At 41.5% G+C, this 13062-nt stretch overlaps 1 protein-coding gene and 1 non-coding gene across 2 annotated transcripts in view; one reads left to right on the top strand and one right to left on the bottom strand.

Annotated features, from left to right (window-relative positions):
- LMAN2 (lectin, mannose binding 2) overlaps nt 1-5335 on the top strand; it is a 46658-nt gene extending 41323 nt beyond the window's left edge. Inside the window, exon 8 of the mRNA XM_007102875.4 lies at nt 5231-5335. Within this exon, the coding sequence (XP_007102937.2) occupies nt 5231-5241 (11 nt within the window). The 3' untranslated portion in view covers nt 5242-5335. The remainder of the gene's footprint in view (nt 1-5230) is intronic.
- A 5522-nt stretch (nt 5336-10857) lies between these two features.
- On the bottom strand, nt 10858-10964 carry LOC112062296 (U6 spliceosomal RNA). The gene has a single exon (XR_002890658.1). It is a non-coding gene; the product is annotated as a U6 spliceosomal RNA (small nuclear RNA).
- Between the last annotated feature and the right edge of the window lie 2098 nt (nt 10965-13062).

Genomic DNA, 13062 nt, shown 5'->3' with positions numbered 1-13062 from the left:
GAACCGCAAAAAAAAAAAAAAAAAAAAAAAAAAAAAAAAAAAAAAAAAAAGTACAGATGGAACAAATAGAGAACAACTTTCATGATGTAGCTTTAAATCCAGCAATATTGTTAAGTAACATTAAATGTAAATGGTCTAAACAACACAATTGCTAGCCCCAAAACGTATCCAATTATTAGATTAGATAAAAAAGCAAACCCAACTCTTTGCTTTCTACAAGAAATACACTTTTTTTTTTTCTTTTTCTTGGCCACACCATGTGGCTTGCAGGATCTTAGTTCCCCTACCAGGGATCAAACCCTCACCTTGGCAGTGAAAGCACTGAGTCCTAACCATTGGACCGCCAGGAAGTTCCCAAGAAATACACTTTAAATATGTAGACACAGGTAGGTTCAAAGTAAGAGGATGGAAACATTAATCAAAGGAATATTGGGCTTATATGTGGAATCTAAAAATATGGTACAAATGACCTTATTTACAAAACAAAAATAGAGTCACAAATGTAGAAAACAAACTTTTGGTTACCAGAGGGGAAAGGTTGGGGGGGATAAATTGGGAGATTGGGATTGACATATACACACTACTATATATAAAATAGATAACTAATAATGACCTACTGTATAGCCCAGGGAACTGTACTCAATACTCTGTAATGACGTATATGGGGAAAGAATCTAAAAAAGAGTGGATATATGTATATGTATAACTGATTCACTTTGCTGTACACCTGAAACTAACACAACATTGTAAATCAACCATATTCCAGTTTTAAAAAAATTGGATTGGATATGTAAATATTAGACAAGTAGATGTCATTATAAGGATTATTACTGGGGATAATTAGGGTCAGTGATAAGACGATCAATTTATCAAGAAGTCATAACAATCCTATGTATACATGAACCTTCAAAATACATGATGCAAAACTGATAGAATTCAAAGGAGAAATAGAGAAATTCACAATTATACTTGAAGACACTCTTTAAAAATTAAACAGGAAAAAAAACAGAGTAATAATAAAGAAGACCTGAACAACACTATCAACTTGGCCTAACATTTATAGAACACTTTCCTGAAAAGAGCAGAATGCATATTCTGAAAACAGGTACATGTGGAACATTTACCAAGATAGACTGCTGGGCCGTGAAACAAAGAATTTAAATCATGAAAATATGGCCACAAAGGAACTGAATTAGAAATAATTCACAGAAAAATATCTGGAAAATTCCCCAATATTTGGAAATTTAAAAAAACTTCTGAATAAACATGCAACTTCTAAATAACAAATGCAGCAATGTATAAAAAGGATAATACATTATGACCAAAGGAAGGAGGCAGTTATCCCAAAAATGCAAGGTTGGTTCAACATTATAAAATCAGTTACTGTAATTTGCTATATCAACAGACCAAAGAATAAAAATCATATGACCATGTCAAAAGCTGCAGAAAATGCGTTCGACAAAATTCATTATGATTTGTGATTAAAAAACTAAGCAAACTAGAAACAAGAGATCTTCTTCAACCTGATAAAGGAATCTATGAAATTTCTACAGCTACATTATACTTAATGGTGAAAGACTGGATACTTCTCTACTAAGTTCAGGGACAAAGCAAGGATGTCCAGTCTCATGACTTTTATTCAGCACTGTACTGGGAGTACTAGCTAATGTAACAAGGCAAGAAAAAATAAAGTCATATAGATCAGGGGTCCCCAGCCCCCAGGCCGCGGACCACTACCGGTCTGCAGGTTAGGAACCAGGCCTCACAGCAGGAGGTGAGCAGCTGGCCAACGAGTGAAGCTTCATCTGCCACTCCCTATCGCTTGCATTACCACCTGAACCAAACCATCCCCACCTTTCCCCCCTGCCCGCCCACCACATCCATGGAAAAATTGTCTTCCGCGAAACTGGTCCCTGGTTCCAAAAAGGTTGGGGACTGCTGACATAGATTATAAAGATAAAAAACACAGACTACATAATTGTAGTCCTACCTAGAAAACCCTAGAGACTCTACAAAAAATTACTAAAATCAATGTGAGTTTAGCAAAGTTACAGGTTACACGGTCAAAATACAAAAAAAAATCAGTTGTATTTGTACACACTAGCAACAAACACTTGGAAATTGAATTTAGTGCTGAAAATTGTAAAATACTTAGGAAAAAAATCTATCAAAATACATGTAAGAATTGTATGCTGAAAACTACAAAATATCTGTGGGACTAATCAAAGAAATGCTCAATATATGAAGAGTTATATAGTATTCATGAATGAGAAAACTCAATATTGTTAAGATTTCAATTCTTTGTAAATTGATCAATAGAGGCATACAATCTCACCAAAAAATTCAGCAATTTTATTTGTAGAAATTGAAAAGCTGCTTCTAAAATTGAAATGGAACAGTAAAGACCTAGAACAGCCCAAACAATTTTGAAAAATAAGAACAAAGTTGGAGCACTCATTGCCACTGATTTCAAGACTTATTCTAAAGCTATAGTAGTAGCCATAGTAGACACTGTGTTATTGGCTAAAGGATGGACATACAGCGGAAGACAATAGAATCTAGAAATAGATCCACATGTATGTGATCAATTGATATTTGACAAAGGTACAAGAGTAACTTAATGGAGAATGGATAGTCTTTTTACAAATGGTGCTGGAACAACTGGACATCCACACAGTTTTACATTTAGGTTGATGATCCATATATAAACATAATTTTGTATATGGATTATCAACCTAAATGTAAAACCTAAAACTATAAAATGTCTAGAAGAAAATCTTTGTGATTTTGGGGTTAGACAAAGACTTCTTGGGAATATCATACAAAGCAAGACAAATGGGAGGAACATTTTTAAGAAATTCAATGTACGAGAGTATAAACCCATGACTTTGTATGCAGCCAGGTTATCCTTTAAGTATTAAGATCCTAGAAAAAAAAAAGCTTTAAAAATACAGGAACAGGGAATACTGTATTCACAGGTCTTTCTTGAGGATGAGCTTTATTCAACAAAGAGATGATTTGAGAAACTGGCAAAAGAACTCTTGTTGTCTGGAATATGTTATTTGTCAAAGTGTGAAACAAAAAAGGGACGAAGCGTGGAGAAAATGTATGTAAACCTTGTATGACAGTAACTGAACAGTGGGGGATGGGAAGAGCGAGGGGAAAGAACAGTGAGCTCACTGATTCTCACAGACAAAACAGGTGGGCGTCCAAAGATGGCATTCAGAGCTGGCAAATGAAATAGCAGAAACCCAAATAAGGACAAGGGCCTGAGGGCCTCATAGAAGTAATTAACTGAAAAATAATCACTAGAACTGAAATTCAAACCCCCTCACTTCCAAAAGAAATACAAAAACAAAAGCAAACCAATCATACAGCGAATGAAACGATATAAAAATAAAACAATACAGAGTGAATATGACATGGTATAAGAGAGTTGACACCAAAGTATCAGTTATATTAGTAAGTGTAGATTAATTGAACTCATGGAACAGAAGATTATATATATAATATGTATTATATATGTGTGTGTGTGTGTGTGTGTGTGTGTGTGTGTGTGTGTGTGTGTGTGAGTGAGGAAGATCTCTATAAGTTGATATGGGGTGATTTCTAGTATTTATTTATCCAACTAAAGCAATGTTCAAAAGAAAGTGTATAGTAAGCTATCTTTTGTATAAGCAGGGGTGAGGGGATCATGTCACATAATTTTATTCATTTTTTTGTTTATTTTATTGTATTTTTTTTACTTACTAGATCACTGGTTTATTATAAAAGGATATAACTCAGGAACAGCCAGATGGAAGAGATCCTTAGGGCAAGGTGTAGGGAAAGGACGAGCAGCATCCATGTCCTCTCCAGGAGCACCACTCTCCCCAGATAACCACCTGCATAAGTTTAATAATCAATGAATCTGAATCAAGAGTATATGGGTGCTGGAATTCCCTGGTGATGGAGTGGTTAGGACTTGACACTCTCACTGCTGAGGGTCCGGGGTTCAATCCCTGGTCGGGGAACTAAGATCCCCGCAAGCTGCGTGGCGCGGCCAAAAAAAAAGAGTATATGGACGTTTATTATGTTATTCTTTCAACTCTTCTATAGGTTTAAATTTTTTCAAGAGAGAAAACACTGAGGGAAATTCCAATAGGAAAAATGAATTTTTAAAGTTAGGCATTTGAATTTTCAATTCCTTGACCTTGAGTGATCTCAGGGCTTGCAGACAGAACAGGTCACTCACAGCAGTGAGAGCAGGGAGGAAGCTAGGAGTGAATCAGGTCTGGTAAGGGCGGGTGAGAAAATGGGGAACGATTGGACTAAAATGTACCCGACAGGCCCTCAGTCCTGAGGTGTGGTCTCCTCCACAGCAGGCTCACCATCAGGGAAAAGCTGACAGTAGGCTCAAGTGGGCCCCCTTTCCCAGGCAGGTGGGATCCGCCATGACCCTGGGCCGGGGGTGGGGGTGGGTTCTCAGGGACCTGAGACTCGGGGAACTGCAAAGAGGATATTGGAAAAACTTGTGCTAGTGAAGCCGGCCACATAGGACTGCCAGACTAAAGGATTTCCTCAGACCAGGGAGGATCCTGGACATATGAAGAAAGAACAAGCAGTTAGAAAAAACCAACTGGAGATACAGGGCCTGAAACTTGTCATTGTTGACATAAGGAACTCAGTAGCTGGGTTGAGTAACAACGTGGATTCAACAAACTAGCAAATCGAAAGATACAATCAAAGAACTGTGGACAAAAATCTATAATAGGAATAGAAAAGAGTTTTATTTGAGCCAAACTGAGGACTCTAGCCCAGAAGACAGCCTCACAGATTACTCTGAGGAATGGCTCTGGAGAACCATGGTTTTTAGCTCAGTTTTATGTCTTGTCAGAACAAAGAACATCAAAAAATCAGGGATACACTCCTTAAAGGTTTAAAAAAAAAAAATCAGATCAGCACATATACATTGAGTCAGTATGGCTTTGGCACCTGGGAAGTGGTCTTATCATTGAAGGAGTATCAGCATTGGTGTCCCAGGAAGGGAGGCATTTAATCTTTATTTTTAACATGGACAGTCTTTACTTCTGGTCAATGTGCCCTTTTCTTTAATAATTAAAGCAGATGTATAAGGTATGTTTGATAGGCCACCGACAGGCTGTTCTAGTTAGCATAAAATTCAAGTTAAGTCATGTATAAGCCAGAATGACTTCCCCATACCTTAAAATGTGAACATTTCTTTTATCAGAAGCATCCTAGAAGACCTTGGGAGGAGATAAAGAGATGGACATTCTTAAAGAGAAATGAAGAAATAGGGAGAATATACATGGAAAACAACAAAAAGGTAGCTTTAAATATTCTTTGTATCTGAAAACTAAAAACAAACCATTAAATAACACTTCGAGTAGAGAAGAATCATAATGAAAGCCCTACACTAATAGAGGAAACTGTGGGACACAGCTAAAGCAGAACCTAGAGGGAAATTTTGTTTTAAATGAAATGACAAGAAAATAAGAAAGAGAAATGAACTGTGTTCAAATTAAATTAAAAAAGAAACAACTCGAAAAAGGTCAAGAGGGTAAACCCAGGTAATCCAGAAAAGGGCAAATACTAAGGCACTTTTGCTGCAGTCATCTGCTCCAGTGCCATGAGGCTGCCAGATCTGCAGCTACAGAAACTTGATGTCCCACAGCTACTTCACACTCGCCAAACTCGTTATTGGGCATTTGAGTGCTTACCACCCAGAGCAGCGGAAGCAGGGCCTCCACCCCTGTGGTCCTGTTGGACATATCTCACTGCAAACCTGTGTCACAGACAGAACTCTGGCTGCAAGAAGGTCTGCATTTCTAGCCTGGGCAGTGCAGCAAGGCGCCCTGAGAGGGAGGTGGGGTGCGTGTTGAGCAGCCAACCCACAGCACCCTGCCCAAGGAGGGAATGCTTCCCAATCCATTTTAAGAGACTGAGACAACCTGAAGTTTAACCCAGGTAAGGAGTGTGTAAAAATTATTAAGTCTGTACAACTTGTGAATATAGATGAAAAACCCCCAAGCAAAATATTAAGAGAACCGTTTTGGCTGTTTTATTTGGGATACAAGTTTGGATGCTGAAACAGACTCTCCTCCCCTTCCACCCAACGCTGTAAACAAGATAGAAATGTATCTCTCTCTCACATAATAGTCTAGGGCTGGCCTGGTTCCAGGCTCCAAACACCGCAAAAGAGACCTCGGCTCTGACCACTGCCTTTGGGAGACCAGATGGCCGAACGTCAAAGACAAGCAAGGCAAATAATTCAGAATTCTTGTTAATAACTGAACATTTACCTTCAGATAGAAGTAACCATTCTTGATGGAATGTCTGAGCTTCATAAATTGAACTTCTACTCACATAATAGTCTAGGGCTGGCCTGGTTCCAGGCTCCTATCTTTTGGCTCTAGGATCCCTAGGGTATCCCCTTGTCCACTACATCCACACTCCAGCCGACAGAAGGAGGTGAAGGAGCAAGAGGATCACACTTTCCTTTTAGAAAGGCCTGATCTAGAAGTTGCCTACCTCATCTCCACTCACATTCAATTGGCTGGAACTTAGTCACATGGCCATATCTAGCTGTGAGGGAAAGTGGGAGATATAGTTTTCCTTAGGGGAATTCATGCATGCCCCCAAAATTTGGGGGGTCATATTCCTACAGAAGAAAGAGAAAATAAATTTAAAGGATGAGCTAGCTGTCTCTGACACATTATCTAAATCATGTAGTGTATTCATAACAACAGTGTATCCTGAGCAGACGTGTATCCATGTAATTCACTAAATCAGTGACCTAAAGGAGAAAATGTACTTTTTCTTCTTTGATTGCAGAAAAAAAGTTTTTAGTTTTTAAAAACAAACAAAAAGAAGGAATGGAGAGGAATTTCCTTAACATTGCAAAGGCTATTTAAAAACCTATAGCAAACATCATGTTTAACAAATCCAGAGTCATTCTTAGTAGGCTGGGAATAAAAAAGGATGCCAGCAATACCAAGACTGTTCAACATGGTAGTGGAAGTTCTGGCCAACATAAGAAGACAAGAGAAGGAAATTAGTAGTAAAAAAGTATGGAAATGGGGCTTCCCTGGTGGCGCAGTTGTTGAGAGCCCACCTGCCGATGCAGGGGACACGAGTTCGTGCCCCGGTCCGGGAAGATCCCACATGCCATGGAGCGGCTGGGCCCGTGAGCCATGGCCGCTGAGCCTGCGCGTCCGGAGCCTGTGCTCCTCAATGGGAGAGGCCACAACAGTGAGAGGCCCGCATGCCGCAAAAACAAACAAACAAACAAAAAAACAAAAAAAAACAAAAAAAAGTATGGAAAAGGAAAGATAAAACTGTCATTATTTACATATCCTATTTGCAAATTATATGGTCGACAATATAGAAAACATAAAATACAGTCATGGAATTCATAAGAGAGTTGCCAGTTATAAGATAAATTTCTAAATACCAAAAGCATTTCTCAACACTAGCAATAATCAACTAGAAAAAATAATACAATAATAACAGCAGCAAAAAAATCATAACATCTAACCAAAAAATGCACAAGAACTTTATAGCAAAAAGTATTAAAAATTTTAAACTTCCTTAAATATTGTTGAGGTTGGAGAGTCCAACAAATAATGCCCATTTAGGGACTTCCCTGGTGGTCCAGTGGTTAAAACTTTGCCTTCCAATGCAGGGGGTGTGGGTTCGATCCCTGGTCGGGGAACTAAGATCCTGCATACCTCACAGCCAAAAACCAAAACATAAAACAGAAGCAATATTGTAACAAATTCAATAAAGACTTTAAAAATACATTTAAAAAAGTATGCCCCTTTACACTGTCTGAGTGTGGGATAAGTTGTGAGGTGGTGGCCACAGAAACCAGGTGGAGATCACAGTACAATGGTAGTCCCCAGTATCCTGCATCAGAAGGAGGGAACACATCTGCATTTGTTTGGGTCACCACACGAGAAGCACATACCAAGACTGGCTCAGATGAGCTGGAGATTTTTTAGTGCAGGGAGCAGGAGAAGGTGGGGAGAGCCTTCAGACCAAGATGCAGGCCAGACACCCGTGCACAGAGAGAGGGAAGAATGAAGAACCGGGTGGGAAGGTCTCAGACTGCAGCACGGTTCCAAGAAAGGTTCAGTCAAGCATTAGAGGAGTTCTCAAGCCAAAAGGGAGACTCCCACATCTTGCCTGAATGGGCCTGCCTTTCTACCCAAAGCCTTGTGGTCAGGCTTTGGCTCGGGGACGTGGGGCTCTAGTGAAAGCTTGGCAGTGGGTCCGGAGGGGGAGAGGCAGGGACCATTTTCACACCCTCCAACCAGCATACACTCACAGCCACGACAGTCCATCTGTTGCACCACACAGATCTCCAGGCTCAGGAAAGACCTCCTCCATGGGTCCTGTTGGCCTCTTGTCTTGCAGGAAGATAACTTAGAAAAGGAAGGTTAGTGAGACAAACTACACTCACCGTTGCCTGCAGTTGGTCTCAGGGCTGCAGCTAGTTTCCATCCTCACCTTCTTCCAGTATCCACTGTAAATTTTCCTCATCCTCAGCTATCACCTTAACAGGTCTTGGTGGCTTATCTGGTGATGTAACCCAAACCCTCATTTCTGAGAGATCTGGATTCCTGATAATCACACCTTTCTCAGGCCAGTCTTGCTGCCTGTGAACATTAATTGGACTCCATTCTCAAGGGCTTGGGGAGAGCCAGACCCAGATGTTCCTGTTTCATTAAATGTTGAGCCACTGGTCTCCAGGGATGGCCTCTGACATCCCACTGGGTCAGGGGACGAATGGTGACAGTAACAAGCAGACAACGGCAAAGAGGTTTGCCACCTGAACAATGACGTTTGTAGTGTGCCATCGTCCCTTGAGGAGAATACTCTCACACTGACTCCACGAATGGCCCGTGACACACGAGAAAGCAGGTAGTGGAGTACTCTCCCACTACTCCACAGAACAGGCCAGAATTTTGACTCAGCAAAGCTCAAAGGGAAAGGGTGGTTTATCAAGTGCCCCAGGAGCATATAATATCCCAGACACCAGGCACTTTCTATAAATGACTCAGTCAGCCCCACCAATGGTCAGTGCTGCCTGGTCAGTGGATCAGACTTATCTCATGGCACCAAGAGGGCAGTCACTCCTTGCCCTCTGTAGGGACCTTTCTGAGAAACTAATGTAGCTAGTTACCTGTACACTCCCAGGCACTCTGTCCTGGACCCTGGGTGCTTTGCCTCCATGGAGAAAGATGCCCCTCGGCACTCAGTCTCAGGCACTTGACACTGTAGCCTATGCAGCAGCTCAGGGAGAACTCAGCTTTTCATGATCCACAATTTAGGTTGGGATTCCTTAGCAGAACCCCACAAAAACCAATATGATGCAAAAGCCAACAAGAGGCAGGCACACCAACAACCAGCAGTGCCTTCCTGGCAATTGCTGCTGCCTGTTGGATCCAGTTAGTAAGCCAAGAGCAGTTTGTAACTATCCTGCTCCAATTGTAGAGTTCCTGGGATTTGTTTTAATCAAGTATTGTAAGACACACAGACAGGAAATGACCGTCATGAAGGAAGAAGTTTATACTCAGAGTCCCTAGAAACTGGAGGCACGCCAGGCCATGAACGGCCACATGGGGTTAAACTTCAGGTGGTTTCAGTCTCCTAAAATGGATTGGGAAGCATTCCCTCCTTGGTCAGGAGGCAGAGGGGGAAATATGGGCAAAAGCCTGTATTGCGGTTTCTGCAGGAGGGAATGGGTAAGGTGGGGTAAGTAGGCTTAGAATCGGCTAATTTGAATAATTTCAGTGGGCTGTCCAGCGCTGTCTGTTAACTGGCTCTGGGGTGATCAGGGAAGGGGGGTTGATCAGGGAAGGGGGAGGGTGACCCAGAGTGTAAGGGGGGTGGTGTGGGCTCCAGATTGGTTGGTTTGAGTATGAAAGGCGTGCTCGCAGATGAGTCGCTCACTGTCTCTAGGGATTGGGAGAGAGGGTGGGGTATGATGAAGCTTTCATTCCTGGAGGGCCATGTGTTCACCATGGTACAGAACTGCAGCTATGCCGTGATCAGTTACTGGAGGCAAAAGTCAATAATGGGAGTTAGAAATTATAGAATCCACTCCCAAGAAGTTGGTTCACTGGATGCATAGGGAAATGCAAGTAACAAGAAATAAGCGAAATACATTCTGCCTTGTGTTATCTGCAATAGCTAAAATGAAAGCAAAAGAGAGTGTTGAGGCAGATCCTGAGACTGGGCCAAGCTTGGATTACAGCTGGTCTGAGCTATAGACCAGGGAAAAATGATACTGAAACAACAAACAGTGAAGATGGTTGGAATGAGTCACGAGGGACTGGGGAAAAACAAAGGGAGGGGTCATGGGACGCATCCTAGCAGCATGGAAATCTGTCAATGATTATTTAGAAATGGGATGGGGCTTCCCTGGTGGCGCAGTGGTTGAGAATCTGCCTGCCAATGCAGGGGACGCGGGTTCGTGCCCCGGTCCGGGAAGATTCCACACGTCGCGGAGCAACTAGGCCCGTGAGCCACAACTACTGAGCCTGCGCGTCTGGAGCCTGTGCTCCGCAACAAGAGAGGCCGCGATAGTGAGAGGCCCGCGCACCGCGATGAAGAGTGGCCCCCGCTTGCCACAACTAGAGAAAGCCCTCGCACAGAAACGAAGACCCAACACAACCAAAAATAAATAAATAAATAAATTTTTTTAAAAAAGGAATGAATAAGGCAGACCTTTATGGGGTCAAAACAAAGGTCATAATCCAGCACTCTTGGAAGTTTTGTGGACTGATGAGAGCCCTGATATATATATATATATATATATATTTATATTTATATTTATATTTATTTATTTATTTAAATATGAAATGCTTCACGAATTTGTATGTCATCCTTGTACAGGGGCCATGCTAATCTTCTCTGTATCGTTCCAATTTTAGTATATGTGCTGCTGAAGCAAGCGCGAGCCCCAATAATGAAGGGCCGTAAATAAGTCTGCTTTATTTACCCTTGTATGGAGGAATTTTAAAAGCTGGAAGGCAAAGATGGCTAGAGACCTCCCATTACCTGGGGCAATGGTCTTGCAGTGTAATCAAGATAAGGACTGACCCCTGCTGGAGGCCCAAGGCCATATGAACTTGAGTGAGTAAAATGGCCAGAGGATGCTGAAGAGACTTTTCTGGGACTCCTTGTTATGGGACCCCCCCCACCATGCACTGTGATTCCAAAATCTGTATGTGAAGTCCTAACAGTGCTATAGCTAGATTGTGAGGATATAGGAATGCAGTGGTTGATGGGATAAAGGTGAAAGTTTGGATGAAAATTGAAGGTGTGAACAGACTATGTGAAGTGGTTGCGTCTTCTTTACGTGAATGTATTATGGGGATGGATAGTGTGTCTGACTGGGGAAAGCTTCCCCTACCAGCATTGTAAATCAGAAGGCATGGAAATCTACCCTTCCTCCAGTATTGATTGGACATGATAAGTGGGAACCAGTGAGATTGCCTGAGCCCAAAAGGTTGTTAATTTGCAGTACCAAAGCCCGGTGTGGAGTGCAGACTGGAGTTTACAGCAAAAGCCTGTGAGTGCCACCTAGTGGCAACTTCTGGGATTTGGGACCAGAATATTTGCATTTGAGAGAAAAATCAGTACTAACTAGCTTGCTTTTGGACTCTGAGATTTCCCCTATGACTGAGGGACATAAAATAACCTTGAAACCTGAAATACCCACAATTCCTTGGGTGATGTTGGAGAAATGCTCTAATGGGGAGGGCAATGCCCAGGAGGGTCCCATCATACAATAGAAATGGTACAGGAACGTGCTACCAGAGAAGGCAAGGGGGTACTCACTCTTTTCCTCCAGTGCTGACTCTGGAACCACCTGAGGAACTGCTGGATCCTATGGCCACAGGGCTACTTGGGCAGTTCCCTATGAACAGCCCTCCACTGACCACCAAAGAGCTGCTTGGTTTGTAGATGGCAGTTCCACGGTGAATGGACAGCTTCCTGTTTGGAAGACCACCACTTTGATAGAAGAAAATCAAAGCAAATCAACTCAGGGAGCCAGAGTGCTTTTTCCCTAGCAGTGATGGAAGAATTGGACGATAGTAAAAAACCCCTATATTTGGGTTTTTACGGACTCACAGACAGGGACCAATGGCCTGGCCATATGTTCAGGCAGAGGGCAATGGAAAACTGGCCTATTAACAGGATGACCATATGGGGCACAGCCCTGTGGACACCTCTATGGGAATTTGAGGTGTGCATTAAAATAGGACATGTGATGCCCATCAGAAGAGCCCCTTCCAGGTTTGGAAGATGATTTGAATTAACTAGTAGGTTTCCTGGGTTGCTCACTTGAGGTGGCCACCTGGGTCCATGAAGTGGGTGGACAGAGATGTCATCCTCAGAGTAAGTTTGATGGAGAAGTGAACAGACAATTCAAACTGTTTTTTAAATTGAACTATAGTTGATTTACAATGTTGTGTTAGTTTCAGGTGCACAGAAAAGTGATTCATTTATATATATATATATATATAAAAAAAACTAAAATAATCTGAAAAGGAAAATATATATATATATTCCTTTTCAGATTATTTTCCATTAGAGGTTATTACAAGATATTGAATACAATTCCCTGTGCTATACAGTAGGACCTTGTTGTTTACCTATTTTATATAAAGTAGTATGTATCTGTTAATCCCAAATTCTTAATTTATCCCTCCCCACCCCCTTTCTTCTTTGGTAACCATAAACTTGTTTTCTATGTCTGTGAGTCTGTTTCTGTTTCATAAATACGTTCATTTGTATCACTTTTAGATTCCACATGTAAGTGATATCATATGGTATTTGTCTTTCTCTGGCTTACTTCACTTAGTTTGATAATCTCTAGGTCTAACCATGTTGCTGCAAATGGCGATATTTCATTCTTTTTTATGGCTGAGTAATATTCCACTGTATATATGTACATCTTTATCCATTCATCTGTCAATGGGCAGTTAGGTTGCTTCCATGTCTTGGCTATTGTACATAATGCTGCTATGAACATTGGGGTGTGTGTAT

Source organism: Physeter macrocephalus, chromosome 2, assembly GCF_002837175.3.
Source record: "Physeter macrocephalus isolate SW-GA chromosome 2, ASM283717v5, whole genome shotgun sequence".
Lineage (NCBI taxonomy): Eukaryota > Metazoa > Chordata > Mammalia > Artiodactyla > Physeteridae > Physeter > Physeter macrocephalus.
The sequence above is the reverse complement of the archived record's forward strand: the minus strand, read 5'-3'. Positions and strand labels throughout refer to the sequence as shown.